General features: G+C 34.4%; 2 protein-coding genes across 4 annotated transcripts; one reads left to right on the top strand and one right to left on the bottom strand.

Annotated features, from left to right (window-relative positions):
• Positions 1-11,420: 11,420 nt before the first annotated feature.
• LOC112772758 (E3 ubiquitin-protein ligase PUB23) lies at positions 11,421-13,093 on the top strand. Its single transcript, XM_025817756.3, has one exon. It carries the CDS (start codon positions 11,735-11,737, stop codon positions 12,968-12,970), a length of 1,236 nt encoding a protein of 411 aa, XP_025673541.1. The 5' UTR covers positions 11,421-11,734; the 3' UTR covers positions 12,971-13,093.
• A 3,425-nt stretch (positions 13,094-16,518) lies between these two features.
• Positions 16,519-27,066, bottom strand: LOC112772143 (E3 ubiquitin-protein ligase PUB23). Of its 3 annotated transcripts, none has more exons than XM_025817028.2 (3): positions 26,509-27,066; positions 24,409-24,797; positions 23,509-24,333 (listed from the first exon to the last, which is right to left on the bottom strand). In XM_025817028.2, the coding sequence occupies exons 1-3, from the start codon at positions 26,972-26,974 to the stop codon at positions 23,863-23,865; spliced, it is 1,326 nt and encodes a 441-aa protein (XP_025672813.1). In that variant the 5' UTR covers positions 26,975-27,066; the 3' UTR covers positions 23,509-23,862. The 3 variants fall into 3 exon arrangements, with proteins under 3 accessions (XP_025672814.1, XP_025672813.1, XP_025672812.1); XM_025817027.2 differs by having other exon boundaries at positions 24,879-27,065; XM_025817029.3 differs by lacking the exons at positions 23,509-24,333; positions 24,409-24,797 and adding an exon at positions 16,519-17,401.
• Between the last annotated feature and the right edge of the window lie 227 nt (positions 27,067-27,293).

Here is a 27,293-nt window from a genome sequence, read left to right as displayed (position 1 = left end):
GTGCACTCGGGTGCTGCTCACTTGGCTGAGCTCTCTCTGAGTGGCTTTGTGTGAATTGATCTTGTGGTGATGATCGATCTTCTTCATATCTGTACCAGCATGACTTTGCTAGATGGCCAAATTTATTGCATAGCTGGCATTGAGGTCGATCTTGCATTCTTTCATAATTGTGTTCTGCCATAGCTTTGTGCTCCATAGTCCTAAGCCCTTGTTCTATCTGCATACTATGCCTGACCTCTGCCATAACCTTGCGATTGCCTTGCTCCTCTTATAAATCTTCTTCTGTCTCTGAAGCCTCCTCTAAACACTACTCTTTGAGCAAAATTCACCTGAAACCTTTCTTGAGGCTATTCTTGATCATAAGAACTTGCATAGCTAGATTCAACAACATTAGCCTGCAACAAGTGGCCTAAGTCTGGCTTTCTAAACCTCTCTATCATACTTTTCATGTGCAAACAGCACTGCCTCTAGCTCTCCTACAGTGATTTCTTGAGATCTTGTTAAGAGTGAAGGGAGTAGTAGTGTATAATCTTCTATCAAAGCATGCGTCAACGCATTCGATCACTCTCATTCACTGTCTTTCCTAATGATACTAGTGCATCAATTGTACTCTTAATTGTTAGCACATAATCACTCACAAAAGGACTAATTCATGTATTGCTCATCTTATTTTTCAACTGCATTATTCTAGCCCGAATTTGAGAAGCAAAATGACTTTTTAACTTGTTCCAGATATGATAGGTGAAGATGCGTCCAACTATTCGAGTTGTGTATGATTTTGACATTGAAGCTAATAACCAGAATTTCAACAATGTGTCTATTTCTTCCATTTCTAAAAATCTTGGTTGACCTTTCTATTTTTCAGAAAATGCTGTCTTGGTTCACTAAAATTGGATGATATTTTAAATTTTATATTAAATTATAATTATATTTTAATGTGTTTTATTTATATTTTATTTATTATTTTATTATAAAACTATTTTTTATGTTCAACCACGGTCGAACCGATTGAACCATGAATCAGTAAACTAGTAGTTAGAACGGTTCAATAACTGGTTCGATTTTCAGAACCTTGCTTTATCCAAATAAAAATATATTTAATTTTAAAAATGAGTGAATTTAAAATTAAAATCAAAATAAATTAAATAAGTATAAACTATTTGATGAAATGTTTCTATATATAATATAACTAACACATATAGTATGAAAGACAATGTTGTATGAACCGGACCAAACTTACTGATTCAACCGAAAAATTGGTGAATTAGACCTTCAATCGGTTCGGTCCTGTGATATGACTGTTTAAGGATTAAAACCGGTGAAAATTGATCAAAATAAGTAGAAAACCAGTTCAACTGAACCGTTCTAGAAAAAATTCCAAAATTGTTAAAGATATGGTTTGAACCTAAAACCTCCTTGTTATTGTATGCTCCTCTTACCACTAAACTAGGTTATTCCTTATTTTTTTATATGCTGATTATTAATTATATAGTAAAAATATACAATAATTTTGTTAATATATTTTGTTAATATTATTTTAATTTTATACTCACTTATATTTAAATTAATTATATTTTTATTATTCATAATTATTAATATAAATATTATTAAACACATATAAATAAAAATATCAAATATTATGATTTTATGATATTTATTAAATATTATTTTTCAATAAAAATAATATATAAATATAAACTAATTAGTTAGTTATTAAAATAAAAAAAAAGTTACTTTAATATGAAAATAAAATTAAATAATCTTTATTATAAAAAATACTAAAATTTTATATATTTATTTAATGATGATTGGATTATAACTTGTTGATTATAATTTGTTGAAATTTGATTGTTTTTAAAATATTAGTGAAGATATCTATTTTAAATTTTAACTTTAAACTTTTGACTATTTTATATTTTTTATTTACGTAGAACCGATTTTATCAGTTCAACCAATAATTTATCAGTTGAACTAATAAATTAATAAATCAATAATTTGATCGGTTCGATTCTTATAACTATAAAACAATTTTGATCCGAGCCTTAACATTTTGGAAAAAATTCCAAAAGCAAGGCGCTGGAGTACATGTTGGACATGCGGATTGCTGGAGCACGATAATTTCGCGCGGTACACATTTAAAAAATTAATAGAAATTCTAAGGAATATGATCACATTTAAACCCTTTTTTGGTTTCTTACAAAAGATTATATTGTTCTCTATCTCAATGTTTCCCATAAACAAGCATGTCTATCTCCACAAAGATCCATGTATATATTTGTTATATCTAATTGTTTGTGGTTATCTTATACTATTTAAGAAATGGTTAGAGATCTGCTGCTAATAACATTACACCAAACCAAAACTTAAATAATGCATTTGAATATTGTCTCTTGTTTCTTGTGTAGAAATACAAAATCAATAAATTCGTTTAGTTATAGAAATAGAGATAAAATACAAATTTTTTTATCATATTAAAATTTTGTATTCTATATACTTTTTTAAAGTGGAAATAAAAAGTTCATATTTTTTTACTCACAAAATTTTTTCATACCAAAGACAGTATCCAAATAAAAAAGTACTAATAAAATTAGCTAGTGTCAAACTTAACAATTTTCTAATATCATAATTCGCATCCCGTTAGTGAATGAAGCTTCTTGTTACTTACTATCAAAAAATGAATGCACATCTTTGTTCATATGCATTGCCCTGGTCTATATCTGCCGCTACTTGTTCTGACATAGTACCATTAACACATACAACTAACCAATTTTTAAGTAGTAGCTCGCAATCAGATTAAGAGTAAATGCTACGTATTTAAATTTTTTTATAAATTAAATTTAATCAAGTTAAATAATAATTTATTATTATTATATTAGATTAATTTAATTAAATTTAAATAATAAAACAATTTAAATGTGTAATATTATTCTTAAATTAAATAAAATAATAAAGAAGAAGGAAATTCTGGCCATTATTAATATCACGAGGCACACAGCTCATAGCAATGGTTGCTTGCAAATACTAGCTCTCTTAAGCCGCTGCTATGTTTGACTCATCACGGTTTCAGTTCCCACGCAATTCAACGTACCAATCAAAATAAATTCACCTTCACATCAAAGTGCAGAGAACCAAAGAAAAGTATAGCAATATTTATTACTCTAATTAAGTTACTTTAGCGGCACACTTCCCACTTATCTTTACTAATTTGTTAAAAAAACTTTGACGTAGTAGTTTAATATAGTTAATTATCTATAAGAATTTTTCGTTATTTATAATTTTTTTTTACAGTATTTTTTAATTCGAAAGACTCAAGATCAATTTTTCGTAAATCAATTTTATTTAAAAATATATTATTGACCGATAAATTATTACATACATTAAAAGAAATTCGATCTTTCTAATACTTACTTAAGTGAATAAATAAATTAATTATTTGATTAACACAGGTCAATTTTATACTAATTATTTATGAATTTAACTATTTTGTACCCTAAAACACATTTTAAAAGGATAATAATAATAACTTTTTTATATATTTAATATATCAAAAATATAAAATTATTTATCTTTTCAATAACTTTTAATAAATTATTTTTTTATAATATTTTTAAAATATATCTTAAAACACATGTTAGCAAAATTCATAATTTATACGGTGACATTTGGTGCAAAGAATTTAAGACAACCGTTTTTTTTTTCTTTTAACCTATTATTTATTATTTTGGTTGCAAATTTGTTTACTCTGTGAAATTGGTAATGGCCTTTAATGAATTGGTACTAGTAACTAAGAGTGACAAACAGATTAGTCTCTTCCATTCTGTTTCGTTTTGCCAAAAGCTCATCATTTGGCGATGCTGGTCTGTTCCGTCTCCAAGCTAAGTGAAGCGATCTCGAATTTCTTTCCTGTCCCGCCTCCAAGCTAAGTGAAGCAATTTCAAATTTCTTTCCTGATTCGCTAACGGCGGAATGGCGGACAAAACCCATCAAATCTCTTTTTATTTATTTATTAATAAATTATTAAATATTTAACAATATATATAATTTCACAACCATTACAATTAATTTATAATTTTTAAATTCATAAATATTAAAATCTTTATCATTTTAAATATGTAATAAATATAATTATTAATCAATTTTTTTAAAATAAAATAATAAAATCAATATTATAAAAAATAAAATAATTATTATCTAAAATATATAATTAAATATTTTTAAGTTTGTAATTAATTAATTATAAAACATAATCCAAATTATAACTTAACATCTTTAATTATCATTTTTAATACAAAAAAAAAAAAGATGAATTTGCAGAAAAAGTCCACCCCATTCTCTTAAAGCTGCCAGAATCTACAAATTAAATGATGTGAGTTAAACATATTTTTTAATTATGATAGTTTCAAATTTTCAGTTGGCTTAGCTTTTGTGGACGAGTTACTAGTAGTCCACGAAGTTTATCATGCCATGTGAAAGGATAACTTCAATTTTGCAGCACATGGATATCTAGATCAGATCGCCAATATTGACTTAAATTACAAACCTACCATTACATTTTAGAAACTATAATAATACCATTTATTTTTTGGGGGAAGGGGGAGAGAAGAAGCAAGCATGGAATATATTTTTATAGAAAATTTCAAACATTATCAATGCAAGCAACAACTGTACATTTTAATATCCAGATTCGTAATAACCTAAAACCTAAATTATTCTAGGTAAACATTTAATTTCCTGTCTGTTATTGTATACTATTTCTTCGAGTATGCGTGCATTCAATGGTGAGCGATTCTATGTTGAGCAAAGTGTATGTTTTTCTGAGCGCATATATTATTGGTGCATTATCCCACAACGTTAGAATAATGTGTGCCCAATATTCAAATATTAGTTGTATATACTCGTATTTCTCCTCTTGTGACGTTTACAACATGTAATATACATGTACAGAAGCACAAAGTAATCACATTTTAAGTCAATGAGTTATAACTCAAATGGCATAGTCTCCACATACTCAATTAAGAGGTTACGGTTCGAGTCTCTTATCTTTAATAAAAAAAAAAAATAATCACATTTTAATGTATCTTGTCTTTGACTATGTATTAGAGAATGAATGAGACAATTCAGCAATTATTGAATAACATAGGTGCCTGCTAAAGGAAATACAATTATTATATTATTTAATAACTATACTACGTATATATTAAAATATAAAATATATATTAAAATAAATTAAATTATATATATTTATATAATAATTAATTTTAATATATAAATAATAGTTTTTATAATTTAATTTTCAAAAAGAAGTAAGGCCTCTAGCGTAGTTACTAGTTAACTCTACATATTTTAAAATCCATGTGTGCATGCAGGTGGATGTTGAAATTTACCGCAATGCAAGCACCTATCTCGTGCTCATACCTATATATATATATATATATATATATATATATATATATATATATATATATATATATATATATATATATATATATATATATATATATATATATATTGGAAAAATATAGAAAGTAAGTATCTAACTAAATAAGAATTCAACAACTCAATTAATTATAATTATTTTAATTTATTTTATTAAATTATAATTTAAATAATTGACATTAATAATTTGTTTGAAAAATTAGGTTTTGTAAAACAACTCTCATAATGTCGTAATTCTCCTCTTCCTCTTCCACGTCACGATAATATTCTGCGATCGTGTCCCACCTTCACTCAAACTATTCTCGCCGTCGTCGTCTCTCCGGAGTACCATCCTCCCTTGTGATTTGCACCGCCGCCAAACACCGCAGCGTCTCCCTCGCGATTCGCAGCGCTGTCTACCGCCGCAGAGCCGTTCTTGTCGCAATTCGCAGCACTGATGACTACTACAGCGTCCTCCTCGTTGCGATTTGTCACCAATGCATTGCCGCTCTCGTCGCGATTCGCACTGCCACTACCACCGCCGCAGCCCTTCCCCTTACGATTCGCAGATCATCGCCGCAACCCCTCCTCCCCTCGCGGTTTGCAATCACCGCCACATCCCTTCTCCTCTCTCGATTGCATCTTTGTCGATCACCAATGTTATATATGCAGGACTATATATGAATTCCCAGTATCGTCAACAACTTGAAAAAATGCTGTTAGTTCTTGAAATCTCTTTTGCAGTGTATTTTATTCCACTAATGTTCTTATCACCTAAATCACCTTTTATTTGTTTGGTGAATTTGATCAATTGACTGAATTTGATGCTCTTCCTTTTATTTCCCTTTACCAAACATTCCTCGCAAGGGAAGTACATCAAATTGGGTGGATACTGCTATGATCAATGGAGAATAAAAGCTTTGATCACTTGTCAAACCAATGTCTTTAACACATGTGATGACGTCACCGTTTGAGACACTTTTGATACATTTTGAGAATTTTTTTTAGTTACAGTTGTGAATTTTTATAATACTTTAAGAATTGGATGTATTTTATTTTGGTCCTACTTAGTATCTTTCTTTTTGTAGGCAACTTGAATGTTTATGCAAAAATTTAATTGGATGACATTACATGTTTCTTTTGTTAAACAAATAAATGTTTCTTTGTATTACTTTTGGTCATGATGAATTCTTATATCTACAGTGTTGCAAATTGTATGGATAAGTTGAATGAATATTATGATTTCTTTTATTGCATCTTAGCATGATGATAAATTTATTTATAGTTACTTATGTAGGATAAACTTTTTTAATTTTCCATTCACGTGGTTTATATTAAAGTAACATCTATTTAGTATGAAAAAGGAACATCTTAATGCTTGACAGAAGTAACATCCACTTAGATCTTTGTAAAAATAATTAGATACCTAACATAAGTTACTTGTATTTATTTTTTACTGCAGAGATGATTCAATTGATAGTAAATACAAGTATCACAAAAGAAGAAAAAGATATTTGTATTTATCCTGTTGCTTGTTTAACGAAATTTAAAGAAAGAAAAATAAAAGAAAAAGAACAACAACAATATCTGATTTTTAGACTTGAAGATATATTATACCAAATATTAGTACCTTAAATAGACAGAGTAATTTGCAACCTCTACACAAATAACATTATAATTTTATATTTCTTGTTTGAACATCTTAAATTTCTTAGTCGGTCCAGAAGATCCTTCTTCTGAGTTTTCAAATTATCATTCAAATCAAGAAAATAAAAGCCAAAAAATTGACTAAAAGCAGAAGAAAAAAGAAATGATTTCTTCATGCTATACTTGGCTTCTAGTATCTAAATAAAAGGATTTTTTTATTTTTCATCTTTCCTCTTGAACTCAATGAAAAATACAATCACTTCCATTGGTTTGGCTTTAACACTGAAAAGTATGCATCCAGTCTACAATTGTTCAAACACATGCATAGAAATACAATAATTGAAACTCAAAGGCAACAGTACAAACTCAAAAAAAAAAAAAACAGAAAAGGGACAAATTAGGAGATTCTTAGAAGTAGAAGTAGCAAAGCCATCTATATGCAGTCCATAGACCAAAGCCACCATATACAACAATATAGGAAGCCGATACATAAGGGTAGGTTTTTGCATGCTCTTTGATTTTGATATGCTATTTCTGCAATGAATCTATCAAATTCACAATAAAAGAGGCATTTGCTACTTGATCATCAGTATTCTGGATCGGTGTGGCGGAACTTGTTGCTTGTGGCTGATTTACCATGCTCCCTGCCTGTAATATCTAGTTTCAGATAATATGAAAGTTGCATAACCAATGATCCTTTTACAATGGAGCCATGCAAAATAACATCAAAACATAAACACACAACATGCAGAATCAAATAAATTTCATCTATTCACGATAAAATGCAACATCCAATTTAATTTGAAAAGAATCATCCGCCTATTAATTAAAATAAACATCCGCTTTAGTTGATAAGAAACATCTAACAAATTAGAGAAAATTCCACCCTTGCACTATGTTTAAATAACTACACTCAAATCCAGCTTCAATTCAAGCAAATTTAAACTAATTTTTTTCCCTAACTCCCAAATCACATAAAAAAGAAACCAGCAGAGTATGCCAATGCAAAATCCAACAATTCAAACAGAACCAGTAACATGCAGAACTCAGTTCAAATCTTATAATCAACACAAACCTTTACAACGATTTAAGAGACACATCCAGAAAAAGCAACATCCGTTTACCTTTAAGAAGAACTTGAAAAATTAATTTTGGAAAACATCCATGTACAGAAACAAATGAAACATCAATCTAAGCCCAAAAGTAACAGTCGCGATCATCTGAATACCATCTCTTCACGATAAAATGATAAAATGTAACATCCAATTTAATGTGAAAAGAACTATCCGCCTATTAATTAAAATGAACATCCTCTTTACATTCAAACCCAATTTCAATTCGAAAAAAATAAACTTACTCATAACTAACCATCTACTAACCTGTTGGAGATCAATGTGATGAATGACAAGCAACAGCGTGCAACGGAAAAAGGGGAGACATCTCGACGCGTCGTGGAGGCAGTGGCGGACTTGACGTGGCACGGTGGAATATTGAAGGTGGCGGCACGACGACGGAAGTTTAGGAAGATGACGAGTCTGCGGTGGCGAAATTGACCGGAATTTCGAACCAGTGGAGGAAGCCATAGGACTTGTTGTTGACGACGACAACGTCCTTGCGTGCAGTGGTGACGTTGTCGAGTTGGGAGATGAAGACGGCACTGAGTAGTGCTGTTAAAGATGACGGAGCTAGCGTAAAAAGGAGGTCACTAACGCTTCGCCATTTGAGGGAGGTTTATCCACAGAATAGAAAAGGAAAGGAGATGGACCACAGTGATAAAAAAAGAAAGATGAAATAGTGAAATGTAATTCTAAATTAGGGTAAATTAGAGGTAATAAAGGAATTATTGTTTGTTGTGGTAGGTTTTGGATCCATCTCAATAGAAGTTGAGAGGAGTTGACTGAAACCCTATTAATTACTTAGCAAAATTGATATATATCTGGTGCTAGCATCAATTAAAGGGTAAAACACTATAATAAGTCAAGGTGAACGAAATTTTACACAAATAAGTCAAATAAAAAAACGGTTCATGAATCCACCAATGCAAAAAGAAAGATGAAATAGTGAAATGTAATTCTAAATTAGGGTAAATTAGAGGTAATAAAGGAATTATTGTTTGTTGTGGTAGGTTTTGGATCCAACTCAATAGAAGTTGAGAGGAGTTGACTGAAACCCTATTAATTACTTAGCAAAATTGATATATATTTGGTGCTAGCATCAATTAAAGGGTAAAACACTATAATAAGTCAAGGTGAACGAAATTTTACACAAATAAGTCAAATAAAAAAACGGTTCATGAATCCACCAATGCACATTATTATATAGTTCGAATCAGTATGTTTCGAACTAGAATTACATGTAATTCGAATCAATGTGATTCGAATTACTCACACACGCAGACACACTATAATTCGAATCAACCTGATTCGAATTACACCAACAGTAATTCGAATCAGGGTGATTCGAATTACACTCACACACGCTGCACATAGTAATTCGAATTTGCCAGATTCGAATTACTCATTATTTAATTCTGCCCATTCTTTTATTAAAAAAAAAATTAATAATTGATTAAAAAATTAATAATTTAAAAATAAAAAAAATATATTTTATTTCATGCATTAAAAAAAGCTAAAAAAATATTTAATTACGAGACTTTTTTAAAATATTAATGAGCTATTAATTCGAATTTCATACAATATTCTTTTGCCTATTTTTAATAGCTCATGAATTTTTTTTTAATAAATTTATTTAAATTCTACCACAAAAAAATATTTTATTCTATACAAAATAATTTTAAAAAATAGCTTAAAAGATGTTAGAAGTACTATAAAATTTGTAATGTCCTAATGACTTAGGACATTAAAGAAATACTCTACATAGTCAATAATAATTTAGAAATTAAAAACATATAGTTATAACCAGTATTTACTTAAATTACTAGAATATTACAAATTTTTATAGTACTCCTAACATTTTTTAAGCCATTTTTTTAAAATTATTTTGCATAGAAAATTGCTTAAAATGCCATTTATTCTATGCAAAATAATTTTTTAAAAAAAAGCTTTAAAATGTTAGGAGTACTATAAAAATTTGTAATATTCTAGTAATTTAGGTAAATACTGTTATTTTAATTTTTAAATCTTTTAAGCCATTTTTTTTAAAGAAGTCTCGTAATTAAATATTTTGTTAGCTTTTTTTTTAATACATGAAATAAAATATATATTTTTTTAATTTTTAAATTATTAATTTTTTTAATCAATTATTAATTTTTTAATAAAAGAATGGACAGAATTAAATCATGAGTAATTCGAATCTGGCCAATTTAAATTACTATGTGCAGCATGTGAGTGTAATTCGAATCACCTGATTTGAATTACTGTGGATGTAATTCGAATCAGGTTGATTCGAATTATAGTGTGTATGCGTGTATGAGTAATTTGAATTACATTGATTCAAATTACATGTAATTCTAGTTCGAAACATACTGATTCAAACTATATAGTAATGTGCATTAGTAGATTTATAAATTAATTTTTTATTTGACTGATTTATATAAAATTTTGTTCTCTTTGACTTATTAGAGTGTTTTTATTAGAGTGTTTTGCCTCAATTAAACTTTGTTGTAAAAAGCAGAAACAATAGTTTAAGAAATAAAGGACGTGAATAACGTAACGGTAACGGTCGTGGCCAAATTAACAATAACAAACAACTACCCTAGTCCCTAGCTAAGCATTAATGTTGTGTTGCCTGCAGTGAGACAATGGGAACAAAACATAGTTGTATACTTGTATCTTTATAATTTGGTTCACACTGTTCCAAATTTCATATTTATTTAATCAACCATGTACATTAAATCGACCACTAAATTTAGTTACTAATATAAAATATAAATATATAATAATTAATTTTAATATGTAAATAATATTTTTAATATTTAATTTGTTCTTATATAAAAAATATTAAAATATATGAATAATTTTAAAAATATTCAAGACCAAGTTAATTCGTTGGTATTTTTTATTTTGATATTGAACTTATTTTTTAAAATAAATATTAATTTTTTAATATTTTTTGATAAAATTAAGATAAAAATTCAGATAAAGTTGACTTCACGTGAAGTTGATACCTGAGAGCCGTTAGTTTCACCTAAAATTAATCACCAAACTTTAGAGCCGTAACAATGATTAATATTAAACTCGCCGTGAGTAAAGAATGAAAGAAGGCATTAATGGAAGCAGCCAAGAAAGGCGTGAGAAGCATCCAATAAATCACAACACAATGCATGAGCCTCCGTTACAAGTTGTCGGTACCAGCCATGAAAGCATTAAGGTCCTCGCAGACATCAGACATATTAGTACTTTTATTTGTTCATAATATTGCAAGTCAAAACCTTGCCCATCTGCAATTATCCAATTTGCATCTATCATCATCAACACCGACGTTAGCTCCTTAAATAAATAAGTACCTTACCACTAATCTACACTCTAATTTAATTTAATTTATTTATTATTAATTACTGCTTCCGAAACCCTTAATTTATTATTATGAATTAAATCGCCCCTCTGAATTTCCGTGTATTGACTTTATCGTTTGCACCAACTTTGTATAAAGATAATGTGTCTCTAATACACTACAGCTACATCATCAAATTTGGATAGTTGTGTCAATCTCCATGGATAATGAAATTGAGGTTCCTGCACATTTTCTCTGCCCAATATCCCTTCAACTCATGAGAGACCCTGTAACCGTTTGCAGCGGTATCACTTACGACAGAGAGAACATAGAGAAATGGTTATTCTCATGCAAAAACGAATCATGCCCGGTTACCAAACAGTCCCTAATACAACACACAGATCTTGATCTTATTCTTACTCCAAACCACACCCTACGAAGGCTCATCCAATCATGGTGCACCGTAAACGCCTCTCTCGGAGTCGAGCGTATCCCTACTCCAAAACCGTCCATGGACGCATCGTCTCACATCGCCAAACTGATCTCCGAAGCGAAGCGATTCCCGGAGACTAAGGAGAATTGCCTCGCAACACTCAGATCCATGGCGTTCTTTGAAAGGAACAAGAGCTGTTTCGAGTCTTCAGGTGCAATAGAGTTCTTAGCTACAATCATGATGAAGAACAACAATCGCGCCGAAGAAGAAGAACGAGATCTAACTGAAGCTGCGATTGAGATCTTGTTTCATCTTGATCTCTCGGAAAATCAGATCAAGAAGCTAATCAACAACGAGTGCCTTCAGTTTCTTGAATCGTTGCTGCAAGCGTTGAAGCGTGGGAGCTGCCAATCAAGAGCGTACGCAACACTTCTTTTGAAATCGGCATTTGCGGTTTCAAATCCGATCCAGTTAATCAGCGCGAAAACCGAAATGCTGTTTGAAATCACGAGAGTGATACGCGATCGTATATCGCAGCAGGCTCATAAGGCGGCATTGAAGCTGGTGGTTGAGCTCTGTCCATGGGGAAGAAACAGAATCAAAGCGGTGGAAGCCGGCGCGGTGTCCGTGCTCGTGGAAGTGCTTCTTGATTCGACGGAAAGAAGAACGTGTGAGCTGGCGTTAATGGCGTTGGATCAGCTTTGCGGTTGCGCGGAAGGGCGCGCGGAGTTGGTGAAGCACGGCGCGGGAATCGCCGTGGTTTCGAAGAAAATATTGAGAGTTTCACGCGCCGCGAGTGACAGAGGAGTTAGGATATTAGCGTCGGTTTGTAGGTTCTGTGGAAGCGGGAGAGTAGTTCAAGAGATGATGCAGGTAGGAGCCGTTAACAAGCTGTGTTTGGTGCTTCAAGTTGATAGCGCTTTGAAGACCAAAGAGAGAGCTAAAGAGATTCTCAAGTTGCATTCTCTGATTTGGAAGAATTCAACATGTATTCCTCTACCTTTGTTATCATCGTATCCATGACCATCTAATTAATCTCTATTTTAGTTCATAACTTTCATTTTTCTTGACTATAGGACTGATGAAACTATTCTATCTTGTTATATCAAGGGAAAAAAGATTTATAATTATCAATTTTTTGCACAACATTGTTCTCATACTTCTATGCAGTATGAACTACAAATTAACGACTTCGTGATTTTTCATGTTCCTACATATATACTATTTTAATGGATAAACTTAAGAAATTATGATTTCTTGTTTCCATTAATTTTTTTATATAAATGTAAAATTATAGATAGCAAAAGTGTTTTCTTACAGAATAAGGGCAGATAAATTATATTAAATTATTATCTCTTCTTTTTCTATAACCTTTTTATCCAAAAACACGAGGAAATGAATCCATCTTTTATTATTTTCCTTTCCATTTTCTGTTCGCATATCTATGTAAAATAACAATATACTATTATACTCAACTTCTTTCCTCCCTACCTTTTTATACACTTTCTTTCCTCCGTAATTTATTTTTCTTCGTATAAATAATTAAATATCGCTTATTTCTTTCTTCTTTTTTTTTTGAGACATTGTTTCATAAATGGGTTTTACCAAAGTATTGACAATCATCTATTGTAGGACAATGCCAATAACCCCTATTATTGATCTAAAAGTTGAATGTTGAATAAAGCCCAGACTATGGTTGCTATGGGGGGTTTGGTGGGTTCTATAGGCCCATCTAATCCGAATTCCCTAATAGTTGGTGCCTACGAGGGACCCATTCAATAGTTAGAATAGGCATGAGCACTAGTCGAATTGGTTAGGGTTTATAATGAAATTAGAATCGAACCAATTGAATTGTAATTGGTTTGATTTGGTTTGAATTTATGTTTTTTTTTTGTATGTACTTAAAATAAACCAAATTGATTAACAATGAATTGGTTCGATTCGAGTAATTGGGTACTCGATAAAACAGAAATTGATAATAAAAAAACGAAATTTTTATCTTAAAAATTCTGTAAGTACAATAAACATGTAAAATCAATAGAAATAATCCAAATATATTAAACACCAAATATATTAAAAACTAAACACATTAAAATCCAAATATCTTAAACACCAAATACATTAAAAGCTAAATAAAAAAATGTAATAGAGAAAAACTCAAAATCATTAAAAGGCATATATATATTTTAATTTTTTTATTTAATTAATATATAGTCCATAAATTAATTTGGATTTCGTACCCTCAAAATCGTTACGTTATTATCTGTTGATTCCATAACCAATTCAATTGGTTTAATTTGGTTCGAACGGATTATCAGATACCTTCTATCTCCCAAACCAAAAAGAAAAAAACAAAAGATTAAAGTTATAATTTATATAAAATGGTTTTAATACGAAATAGTTTGGTTAAAATTTTTTTAACACCCTTACCTACTACGGAGTAAAAAACACTCAACATAGGACTGTTTTAAGCTTGACTAGGAATGTTTATGAGAAATAATCATGCGAGTACTGAGTAGTCATTATCCAAAGGCGTCAAAAGTGTGAGCTTCAAGACAACTACTAACTCAAATTAAAGTTTATTTTGACTACGATACTGATGGTCAAAGATCAAATAACACCCGTATAAGATTGAGAAATAATAATAATAATAATAATAATAATAATAATAATAATAATAATTAGCAGCCCAAGAAGAACTTGCTTTGTTTCCAGATAATTCAAATAATAATACACTATATTTGAACAAGAAAAGTCTCAATTAAGCTTCGAGATATAATATCAATATTTGATGTGTAGAAAACAATGGTTGCGTATGTTGGGCATCGACTAAATCAATAATCGCCGCTAGAGGGTAGAGTAGCAGCTAATAGTTATAATTTCTGCTGCAACAATTCAATTTTCAAACAAACTACAATAACGCACCACATATGACACAGACAGGACTTAACTTTTTCACACAAGTCGACTAAAGAAACATTCAATTTGATGAAATTCACAATAATCATTTGGCTTTAATTTGAGCCTGAAACTTCTGTTGTGGATAAAAATGGCATTCAATTCAAATTTGTTGAGGCAACGATTGAGTCGGGTTAAAGGTGTTTAACTCTCAGATGAATCTTCAATCTTCCAAGCAACCACACTTTTTCTTACACCACAATTAATAAGTTACTCTTAAATTCTGTATGTATATTCACTTCCCAAGTAGAAACGTCCAAGTCTTCAAATGTTTTTAATTAATTTACTTGGCATCTTCATCACGAAGCAAATTTTCCCACAAGAATAAAAGAGCGGCTCCGTTACTGGATTGTTGTGAAAAAACCATGATTAATATAAATACTGAATTTCCAATTTTATAACAAAATCAAGAAAATGCATGACATGTTAATATGTTATTATGTGACATATGTAATAGGAGATTGAATAGAACTAATATATTAAAAGATACATTAATTCTACCCTTTTATTTATTGAATATATAATTAAAATATATTATTTGAGATTATATTTAAGATAATAAGCATTTTACAATCTAATTAATATGTTTTGGCTTCGATTCTTATAAATTTACGTTTTTTTTTTAATTTGTATAATAAAATATATTTTAAAAACATATATATATAATTCAAATCTATATATGAGAAGTTTTTGTATAAAAAATAAAGAATAAATTAATAAATTAATTAAAACGATCAGAAGTCTAATTTTAAAATTAAATTAATTGATTTTAAAAAGAAAAAAACTCACTTCCCAATAAGATTTGAAATCTAAATCAGTAATCGAATCAGTAAAATAAAAAAATTTATGAAAAATATCATGAACTAGTATAAACAATAACAAAGCCTTGTCCCATTAAGTGGTGTCGGCTACATGAATCAAACGATGCTATTGTGCTCTGTCATGTATCATGTCTACAGAGAGATCGTTTACATGTAGATCTCGTTTGACCACCTCATGGATGATTTTCTTAGGTCTTCCTCTACCTTTCGCCATTTATCCATCTTCCATCTCATCCACCCTCCTGACTGGATGTTCTATCGGTCTTCTTCTCACATGTGCAAACCACCTGAGACGCGATTCAACCATCTTTTTCACAATGGGTGCTACTCCAACTCTCTCCCTTATATCTTCATTCCTTATTTTATCCAATCGCGTATGACCACTCATCCATCTCAACATCTTCATCTCTGCCACACTCAGCTTATATTCGTGCTCCCCTTTAGCCGCCCAACACTCCGTACCATACAGCATAGCCGGTCTTATAGCGGTGCGATAGAATTTACCTTTAAGTTTTAAAGGCACTTTTTTGTCGCATATAAAACCAGATGCACTCCGCCATTTTGACCAACCTGCTTGGATCTTATGATTTACATCCTGTTCAATCTCTCCATTATCCTGTATGATGCAACAAGATACTTAAAACTTTTAACATGAAAAAATGTGTAATTCTATATTATTAGATATAATTTTAGACTATTAAAAACATTAACGATGACTAATTGATAGTTACAAATCATAAAATATGTTCGCCCTTAATACTACTAATTAATTATAATCTAGAAGATACTAAATTATAAAAAAGGGTTTTAGCATTCTAGCAATGATTAATTGAAGATGATCATCTTGGGTGTCTAGTTAACAAATAGACTTGAATACAAGGAGAATTATTCCAAGCCTTTGCATGAAACCTAAGAATATCTGTTGCCTTTTGTTTCAAATAAGAAGCACAATCTGCTTGCATCACCATGCATAGCTTTGACACAGCACCAACCCTCAGCATCTCTCGAACCACCTCATTCGTAGCTGAAAACTTTGAAATCAGCCATAACACATGAAGGGCTCGATCATCAGTCGCTGCCGATACCCTCAGCGTCCTCTTCGAAACAACAGCGATTCCGGCCGGGTGCTTCAAAAACTCTTCTCTCCCTTCTGCACACGAGCACAGTTGACCCAACAGCTTGAATATAAGCTCCGTTAGGTTCTTCTCCGTTGGTTTATCGATGGACAGTTCGATGAGTTCGCCAACTGCACCGGATTCCACGATCTTCGTTCTGTTTCTTCCTAAGGGGCATGTTTCTATGAGCACGTGTAACGCGGATTTGAGGGCATTTTGGTGAATTGATGATGATGATTTGCTTAGTCTCGTCATGGTGCTCACGATTTGTTTGAAGAACTCGTGGTTTAAGCTTCCCAAGAGCGTTGAATCGGTGATTTCGATGGTCAGCTTTAGAATTTGCATTGCTTCGTTAACCATGTTAAGGTCATTGTCGATTATTGGGAGTTGAAGAATCCAAGTCAACGATTTGATGAAGTCCAAGGTTTCACCTACCAGGGGCTTCATGTTTGTGCCGCCGCCGCCGCCAGTTGGCGAGGATGACGATGATGATGATGATGAAGTGCTCCTCCATAGTAAGCGAAGAATTCTCAGAGCTTCTTCAACGCCGCTGGTTTTGCCTAATTATTCAGACATTACAATATCAGAATGAACTCAAATAAAACTGGTAAAAAGATGCTGCTGATATTAAAAATATAATTATTTATGTAATTTTTTTATATTAATTTAAAATTTTAAAAAAATATTATAATTAATTATATTATGTATATATAAAAATTAGTTATTAAAATTAATCACTCAAAATATATATTAAAATATAAAATATATATTAAAAATGAGTTAAATAATATATATATTTATAATAATATATAATAATTAATTTTAGTGTATAGATAATATATAATATCGAGTAATGTTAGGGAGACAAAAAAAACAGCCTAAACTTATTTTATTTAGTATTTATTAATTGTTGCAACAATTAATAAATGTTAAATAAGACAGGTGATACAACCGTTATACGTCGGTTACGAATTATAGCTCGGCGAATCCCTTTTTAATCGGCACATTAACTTTGCCGACTTTATGGCATTAAACCACTATGATCGGTTACACAGAAACGGTCAATAAACGGCCATCATCTCCGAGTTATAAAGGAAACAGCTGAAATTGAAAAGGTAGATCATCGTTCTAAGCTAAAATAACTCTTCAAATAATTCTCTTTAGCTGACTTGAGCGTCGGAGTGCTTTTTGCAGGTGCTCCCCCCCCTTGTTTCACTTGGTGGTCGAGGCATATTGAAGTTCTCCAACAAGGTCGGACGTTCAACCCTCCAAGGAGACATATAGCTCGGCCACAACCAGGCAGGAACATTTGGCGCCCACCGTGGGGCCGAGGTTATAGAAAAATTTTCTTTCTAGGCCCCAAAATACCCTAACATCCATTAATGGCTGATGTGCCTCCCCCTTCTACGTCCGAGCTCCTTCGGATGGTAACCGAGCTTCAGCAGGCAAATCAACGCATGGCTGAGGCAAATCAACGTATGGCGGAGGAAAATCAAAGAATGCAACAACAAATTCAGCAGATAGCCAACGCCCGCCTTGAGCACAACGACACCCATCACGGGCGAAACACCAATGATGAGCATCAATCCCACCCAACGCATGTTTCGGAAACCCCTCAAGATGATGATGGCGGAGATCCCCATAACAATGAAACCTCGCCCAACGACGAGGAGGATGAGCCTGACAACTCGGCAGGACCTTTCACGGCCGATATTATGAACTTTCAACTGCCTAGACAATTCACATTGCCAACGACTCTAACTCCATATGATGGTTTGGGAGATCCAAAGCAACATATCAAAAAATTCCGATCTATCATGATCGTTAACGGTGCATCTGATCCTATTTTATGTCGTTGTTTTCCATCCTTTTTAGATGGTCCTGCACTTGACTGGTTTTGCTCTTTGCCTGCAGATTCCATTTCACGTTTCCAGGAGTTAGCAAAACAGTTTGAAGATCATTTTGCGGCATCAGCAATATATTTACATGATTCCGATTACCTGACGACTGTTAAGCAAGCCCCTCAAGAAAGTCTGAAGGATTATATCACCCGTTTTACAAAAATAGCCATGCGGATCCCCGACCTTCATCCTGAAGTACATCTCCATGCCATCAAAAGCGGCCTCCGCCCAGGAAAATTTCAAGAAGCTATTGCAGTATCCAAGCCAAAGACGTTAGCCGAGTTTCGAGAGAAGGCGAAGGGGCAAATCGATATTGAAGAACTTCGACAAGCTCGGAAGGCTGAAAGGTCGTCGGCTACTAAAGACGACGACAGACCTCGGGACAGTAAGAAGAACTTCAGACCCACCCCCCGCTATGAGACATATACTCAGTTTAATACGAAGAGGGACGATATTATTAAAGAGATTCTGAACTCCAAATTGATTAAACCCCCCCGTAAAGCTGGCAGTTACCCTGAACCGAAGAACATCGACAAAAGCAAGTACTGCACATTCCACCAGAAGTATGGTCACACAACCGACGATTGTGTGATCGCCAAAGACCTGTTAGAACGCTTAGCAAGACAGGGACACCTTGATAAATTCATCTCGGGTCATATGCAGAAGAGAGCTATTCCGACTTCAGATCCATCACCTGCACCACCATCATCATCATCATCGAAGGACAAAGAAAAGGCTCCTGCTCAACCTAGAGGCATAATCAATTGCATCTCAGGCGGTTATGCCGGAGGAGGACAAACAAGTTCGGCTAGAAAACGTACATACAGGGCCATGTTAGCACTTGGAGCTACCACGAGCAATCCTCAGCCAATGCCAGACGTGCCAGAGATGACCTTCTGCCAGAACGACTTTAGTTGCCAGGACACCAACTTGGATGACCCCGTTGTCATCTCTATCCAATTGGGCGACTTAATAGTTCGGAAAGTGCTGCTAGACCCAGGCAGCAGCGCCGATGTGTTATTCTTTACTACATTTGAAAAAATGAAGCTAAGTACTAACATTTTACAACCATCTGCAGGAGACTTGGTCGGATTTTCAGGAGAACGAGTTCCAGTTATGGGTTCAGTGTGGTTACAAACCACACTTGGTGAGCAGCCTTTATCTAAAACACATGATATCCAGTACCTTGTTGTTGACTGTTTTAGTCCCTACAACCTTATCTTAGGAAGACCTTTTTTAAACAGATTTGCTGCAATTGTATCCACTGTTCATCTGTGTGTCAAGTTCCCTGTGCAGGATAATATTGTCGCCACAATCCATGGAGACCTACAAGAAGCCCGATATTGTTATAATACAAGCCTAAAGCCTATCAAGAGAAGTTGCGAGCGGCGTGTAAACTCCATCAGTGCCGAACAGCCAACGCTGGCCGAGCTTGATCCCAGAGCCGATTTTCAAGATCGTCCATCACCAAACGAGGAGCTAACAAAGCTTATATTAACAGATGACCCGACAAAGTTTACTTTCATAGGATCCTCCATAAAAGACAAGGAAAGGGAAAAGCTCGTCCATTTTCTGCGGGAAAACACTGATCTATTTGCTTGGACATCAGGAGACATGCCAGGCATTGACCCATCTGTCATTACTCATAAATTGGCATTAAGCCCGGCCGCCCGACCAATATCCCAGAAAAAACGAAATCTTGGAAATGAGAAGAGGCTCGCATCTATGACCGAAGCCAAAAAGCTCATTGATGCAAATTTCATCCGAGAAATCAGGTTTACAACCTGGCTGGCCAACGTCGTCATGGTAAAGAAAAATAACGGTAAATGGCGCATGTGCGTCGACTTTACAGATCTTAATAAAGCATGTCCTAAGGACGCCTACCCTTTGCCGTCTATTGATACTTTAGTTGATAACTCTTGTGGTTATGGTACCTTGAGTTTCATGGATGCATACTCTGGTTATAACCAGATCTTTATGCATCCATCAGACCAAGAAAAAACAGCCTTCATTACTGAATATGGTAATTATTGCTATAATGTCATGCCTTTTGGCTTAAAGAATGCAGGTGCAACATACCAAAGACTGATGAACAAAGTCTTCGAACAACAAATAGGTCGGAACATTGAAGTATATGTGGACGACATGGTCGCCAAGACGAAGGTCGGCCACTCCCATATTGAAGACCTTGCTGAAATTTTTGGCCAAATCCGAGCTTATAACATGAGGCTCAATCCGGAGAAATGTGCCTTTGGTGTTCGAGGAGGAAAATTCCTCGGCTTCATCCTTACTAGCCGAGGAATTGAGGCTAATCCTGAGAAGTGTCAAGCAATCCTTGATATGAATAGTCCCACAAACATCAAGGAGGTTCAGCGATTAACAGGGCGGTTAGCAGCACTATCCAGATTCCTACCATGTTTAGCATCCAAGTCCTTCAGCTTTTTCCAATGTTTAAAGAAAAATACGACTTTCCAATGGGATGAAAACTGTGAAATGGCCTTTAACAGTCTAAAGCAATTTCTTTCTGAACCCCCTGTTTTACAGAAACCCAAGGTTGGCGAGCCGTTATATTTATATTTGTCAGTTACTGATATGGCAATTAGTTCCGTCCTTGTTGCAGAAACTAAGAGTGCTCAACGGCCGGTGTATTTCGTGAGTAAATCATTGCAGAATGCCGAGCTTCGCTATCCGAGATTAGAGAAGCTCGCCTATGCACTAGTTTTTTCGGCAAGACGACTACGCCCATATTTTCAGAGCCACACTATCAATGTTAGAACTTCTCAACCATTGCGACAAATACTCGCCAAGCCCGAGCTTGCAGGACGGTTGATAAAATGGTCCATTGAACTCTCCGAGTTTGACATCCATTATCAACCACGAGGATCTATCAAGTCACAGTACTTAGCAGATTTCGTGGCCGAATTCACAGGATCAAGCTCGGATACGAATATTGCAGACTGGACATTATTTGTTGATGGGGCTTCAAACCCTCATGGGTCTGGAGCAGGAATACTTTTGGAAAACACGGAAGGAGTTGTTATTGAACATTCTCTTCGATTCTCATTCAAGGCTAGCAACAATCAAGCCGAGTATGAAGCCCTAGTCGCCGGGCTCAGGTTAGCAATTGAACTACATATTGACAATTTGCAAGTTTATTGCGATTCTCTTTTAGTTGTTCAACAAGTAAAACAGAGTTTTCAAACTAAAGACCCAATTTTGTCAAAATATTTAGCAATTGTCAAAGACCTCATGCATCGTTTTTCAAAAGTTGAAATTAACCATATAGCGAGAGATCAAAATCACAGGGCCGACATATTATCCAAACTAGCTACCACTCAGTCACACACTGCCTCACTTTTACAATCCACCCTCCATGAGCCGAGCATAAATATACTTAATATCTATCATATAGACGATGAAGATAGTTGGCAAGACCCATATATTCAGTATCTTAGAAGTGGAGAGCTTCCAAAAGGCCTCCAGAACCTAAAAACGTTCAAAAGACAGGCATCTTTCTTTACATTACTGAATAACAAATTGTATAGGCGAGGCTATTCTCGACCATTGTTAAAATGCTTAGACAGGTCAGAGGCCGACCTGGCCTTAGCTGAGGTACATGAAGGTATTTGCGGAATGCATTCAGGAGCAAGGAGCCTAGCACAAAAAATTCTTCGTGCCGGTTTTTACTGGCCGACCATATGGAAGGACAGTCAGCAAAAGGTCCGAACGTGCGACCATTGCCAAAAACATGCCCCGATTATTAACATCCCTGCCGAGGATTTGCATCACTCAACGGTAAGCTGGCCATTTAATCAATGGGGGATGGATATTTTAGGACCTTTCCCTACAGCTCCAAGACAGGTAAAATATTTAATTGTTGCAATTGACTATTTTTCTAAATGGATTGAGGCTCAGCCACTTGCTAAAATTACATCGGCTCAAATGATATCATTTGTCTGGAAAAACATAATTTGCAGATTTGGTATACCTCGTCACATCTTAACTGATAATGGTCGCCAGTTTACCGACCATAATTTTAAGACTTTTTTACAGAATTTAAAGATAAAGCAGCATTTCTCCTCAGTAGAACATCCTCAATCCAATGGCCAGGCTGAAGCTGCAAACAAGGTCCTCCTTCAAGCTTTAAGGAAAAAGCTCGACGATGCTAAAGGACTATGGGCCGAGCTTGTCCCAGAGATTTTGTGGGGTTATAATACATCAACACACTCCGCAACTAAAGAAACACCATTTCGTTTGGTATACGGATCGGAAGCGATGATACCCATTGAGATATCACAGAGCTCCTTAAGGACACAAGCCGAGGATTATGACCATGCTCGACGAGCCGAGCTCGATTTACTAGAGGAAGTGCGAGCCGTAGCGGCTGTGCGCCATAAAGCCTTACAACAGCGAATAGGTCAGCGCCACAATAAAAGGGTGAAGCCAAGATCCTTCCACGTCGGAGACTTAGTATTGAGGAAAACCGAAGCAGCACGAAGGCCACCCACTCATGGAAAACTCGCAGCGACATGGGAAGGCCCCTACCGTGTTCACCAAGTGCTCGGAAAAGGAGCATATCGATTGGAACAATTAGATAGCACGGTACTACCTAACACTTGGAATATTCAATCCTTGAAACAATACTATAGTTAGCAATGCAGAATGCTGGCACTCTTTTTCCTACCTTGAGATTTTTCCTAAAAGTTAGGTTTTGCTCAAGGAGGTTTTAACGAGGCTAGCTTACCAAATTCAAGATGTAAAGGTACTGCGTCAGAACAATATTTATCTTCTTGTTACGACTTACTTTGTTTATGAAAATCTTATGTTACATACTTATCCATTCACAAACGGTATCTTATCAACACAAAAGTCGCATTAGACTCAAGTGCGCAAAATCAATAGCTGACAATCTTTCAGCACCTAATAATGATCAAACCCCATATGACGGTATCAGCTAAGCAAAATCTATGACAATAAACTATTCAAATATATTGTCAGCAAACAAAATAACAGTCACTAAAGGGGCCATACACACTTTAATCAAAGCACACAGTGTTCATGAGAGTATTAGCATCCCTCAACACATCACAAAATATAAAACTAATTACTTCAAACATTTCTTAATCGGCTAAATTATTATTACCCTCTTCCTCCACAACTTCTTCATCATCAACCAACTGACCATCCCGAACCACCTTGCTCGGATCCAAAGCGGTAAAATCCTCTTCAGGATGTAAGAACTTCGCTTGAATAACGGCACGTTCAAAACCCTCGGCAAAAGCATCAAGGATCTCAGCTTCATGATTAGACTCCATATGTTTCAATTTTGCTGTAACCTCAATAATCTGGTCGCTCATTGTAGACAGTTCATTTACCTTTTTTCCTAGAGACTCTACTGCCCTTTCATGATCCTCTTTCACAAGTTTCAGCTTTTCTTTTGACACTGACAGCTCCTCTTTAAGCTCGGTAAGAACAATTTCCTTTGACTTCAATTGCTCCTTCAGCTCAATTATCTCTAAACTATTACCCAGCATCATCTTATGCCTTTTTTCCTGACTTCGCCCGATGCTAACTAGTCGAAAACCTAGAACCTGCCCAATACCAGAAAATCAGTTAGAAGTTTTCAAAAAATATATACATATATCATTACATGAAACAAAACCGACCTGCATGAATTGATCTATCCCAACATCCCCAACTTCCTCAATGCGAGCAACGTCGGGAGCAGATTGAACAATCTCATCCGCCAAGACATTGAAAGGGAACTTTTTATCCCACACAGACGAGCCATCACCCTCTTCTTCGAAAGAATGCAGCTTTTCTTGTTTAACAGTAAAATTCGATAACTCACTCAACGGTACCGCTTTTTCCCCTTCCTCCAGATTAATCACCTCAGATTTTCTCTTCTTAAAAACAATACCCTTTTTCTTCTGTGCCGGTTGGTTAACCTCAACCTCACCCTCTACCTTCTCGGCGTTTGAAGAAGACCCTTCAAAATTTTTCATTTTAAACCGGGCCCTCATGCTCGAAGCCGAAACTCCAGGAAACCTCCCGCCTACAAAAGAAACACAACCTTATTGAGAACAATTAAACAATATAAGCAAACCCAACTTACGTAGCGCAAACAGTGCCTCACCAAGGTATTGCACAACAGATGCTTTATCCTCTTCCCAAGGAAGCAAATCCGACACCGATACTAAACCACCTCGGTCAACCATTTCCATCAAAAAACTTATAATACATTCATTCCGAGGTGTTATTAGTTCAGGCCCTAGGATATGATTGGGTTGACAACACCAGTACAGGGGAAACTTCTCCCCAAGATGTTCATCTAAATAGAATGGAAATTCTTCATCTACTGGCTTTACCTTGAAGAACATTTCCTTAAAATCTTTGAAAGAAGATTTATATAGTTTGAAAACAGAAAATCCAGGAGTACTATTCAAGTTAATCCAGAGACCTTTCCATACACCCTTTGCTTGAAACAGGGAGAAAAAAAGTTCCAAATCAGGTTTAATCTCCAAAAACTCCATTAGGATTTGAAAACATTTAATGAACGCCCATCCGTTAGGATGAACTTGAGAAGGTGCGCAATTCATTTGGGTTAACAAATTGCATTCAAACTTAGTAAAAGGAAGTTTTACAGATAATTCCTCAAGCACACAGCTATACATATAAAAGTTTTCAAAACCTTTACTTCTATGAAAAATTCGATCCGTACGGTTGCATGGCAACAACTCAATATGAAAACCAGGTCTGACCATCTTAGACATATTCAGACCCTCGAAACTCTCTCTGTCAAAGAACAGAGAAGCCCTTATCTTCACATCATCATCTACCCATTCATACAAATCATCATCCTCTACTTTAGGAAAAGCTTTCACCTTTTTGTCACTCATTTTTCTTTACAGAAATTAGGAAAGAAGCAAATAAGAAAATGCAGTTACTTACCTCTTCTACTCATTGTTTTTGAAGGAAGATGAAGTGTAAACAGCAAACTGTAAGCGGAACCTGAAAAGAAAATTTCCTTTTCCCATTCATTTAATGAAACCCTTTCAATTCCAAGCCGTAATCATGGCCATCAATCCAAGACCCACTTCCAACGGTTCCAAGCCTACTTAGGAACTTGAGCCTTGCATTGAAAACTGTTGACATTCATTTATACCATCATAGCAGTTACTTTTTTAACTAATATTAATTGACGTTACAAAGTAATGAGTCAAGTTGAACTGGGGGCTCCATCCCTGCGCCGAGCTATAATTCGGCCATTTAATTTCAAAAGCTCAACCTGCCTCATTTAAAACACAGGCTAAGCTTGGGGGCTGTGATACAACCGTTATACGTCGGTTACGAATTATAGCTCGGCGAATCCCTTTTTAATCGGCACATTAACTTTGCCGACTTTATGGCATTAAACCACTATGATCGGTTACACAGAAACGGTCAATAAACGGCCATCATCTCCGAGTTATAAAGGAAACAGCTGAAATTGAAAAGGTAGATCATCGTTCTAAGCTAAAATAACTCTTCAAATAATTCTCTTTAGCTGACTTGAGCGTCGGAGTGCTTTTTGCAGGTGCTCCCCCCCTTGTTTCACTTGGTGGTCGAGGCATATTGAAGTTCTCCAACAAGGTCGGACGTTCAACCCTCCAAGGAGACATATAGCTCGGCCACAACCAGGCAGGAACAACAGGTTATGGCTGTTTTTGGTTGATTTTCTTTGGTTATAAACATTTTCGATATTGGAATAAATGGTTTCATAGTACCTTGTTTGAAAGTGGTTGTGATGAATTGTACCATGGCCTTGGGTACTCGTTGTTGAGCCATGAAGTTGCGGTTCCTCTGGCTCTGAGTGGCTAGATCATGCATCTTGTTCAATGAGGTTTGAAAGGTGCGAGGAGCATCAAGATCTGTGAGGAGTTTGTGAAGTTGGGAGTTGTCGAGAGGGGACCTGGGGGTGGGAATCCGATCGACGCCGTTGGATTCGTTGGCTGAACACCAGGCTTGGATGAACCTCCGGAGGGTGTGGTTTGGAGTCAAGAAATGAGAGTCCGTCGGCAATGGTTGCTTTGTAACAGGACACATACAATCCTTCTTATTAGATTTCTGCTGCAGCCATTCTTCTATGCTTTCTCTGTCGTATGTTATCCCTGTTACGGTTGTCACCGGGTCCTTCATTATCTCAAGCGAGATGGGACACAGCAACAACTCAGGAACTTCGATTTCCGCCATTCTTGATTCAGATTATTAGGAACACACGTAAAGCATGACGAAGATATGTTTCTCGAATCAAGAGAAAAACAAAGAAAATATGTGTTTGCTTACTTGGGTAAGAGAAAGTGGCTATTATATATAAATATATCAATTAAGGTATTATTAAAAACGATTATGCTATGCGAATACTAAAATCAGAAATTAAAGTTAATTATTAGTATAAAATATATCTTAGAATATAAATATATATTAAAAATAAATTAAATTATATTGGTGATTGATTTTAATGAGTAATTTTGATATACGAATAATATTTTTATATTAAAAATATATATAA

This window comes from Arachis hypogaea, chromosome 18, assembly GCF_003086295.3.
Source record: "Arachis hypogaea cultivar Tifrunner chromosome 18, arahy.Tifrunner.gnm2.J5K5, whole genome shotgun sequence".
Taxonomy (NCBI): domain Eukaryota; kingdom Viridiplantae; phylum Streptophyta; class Magnoliopsida; order Fabales; family Fabaceae; genus Arachis; species Arachis hypogaea.
This window is presented reverse-complemented; position numbering and strand designations above follow the sequence as displayed.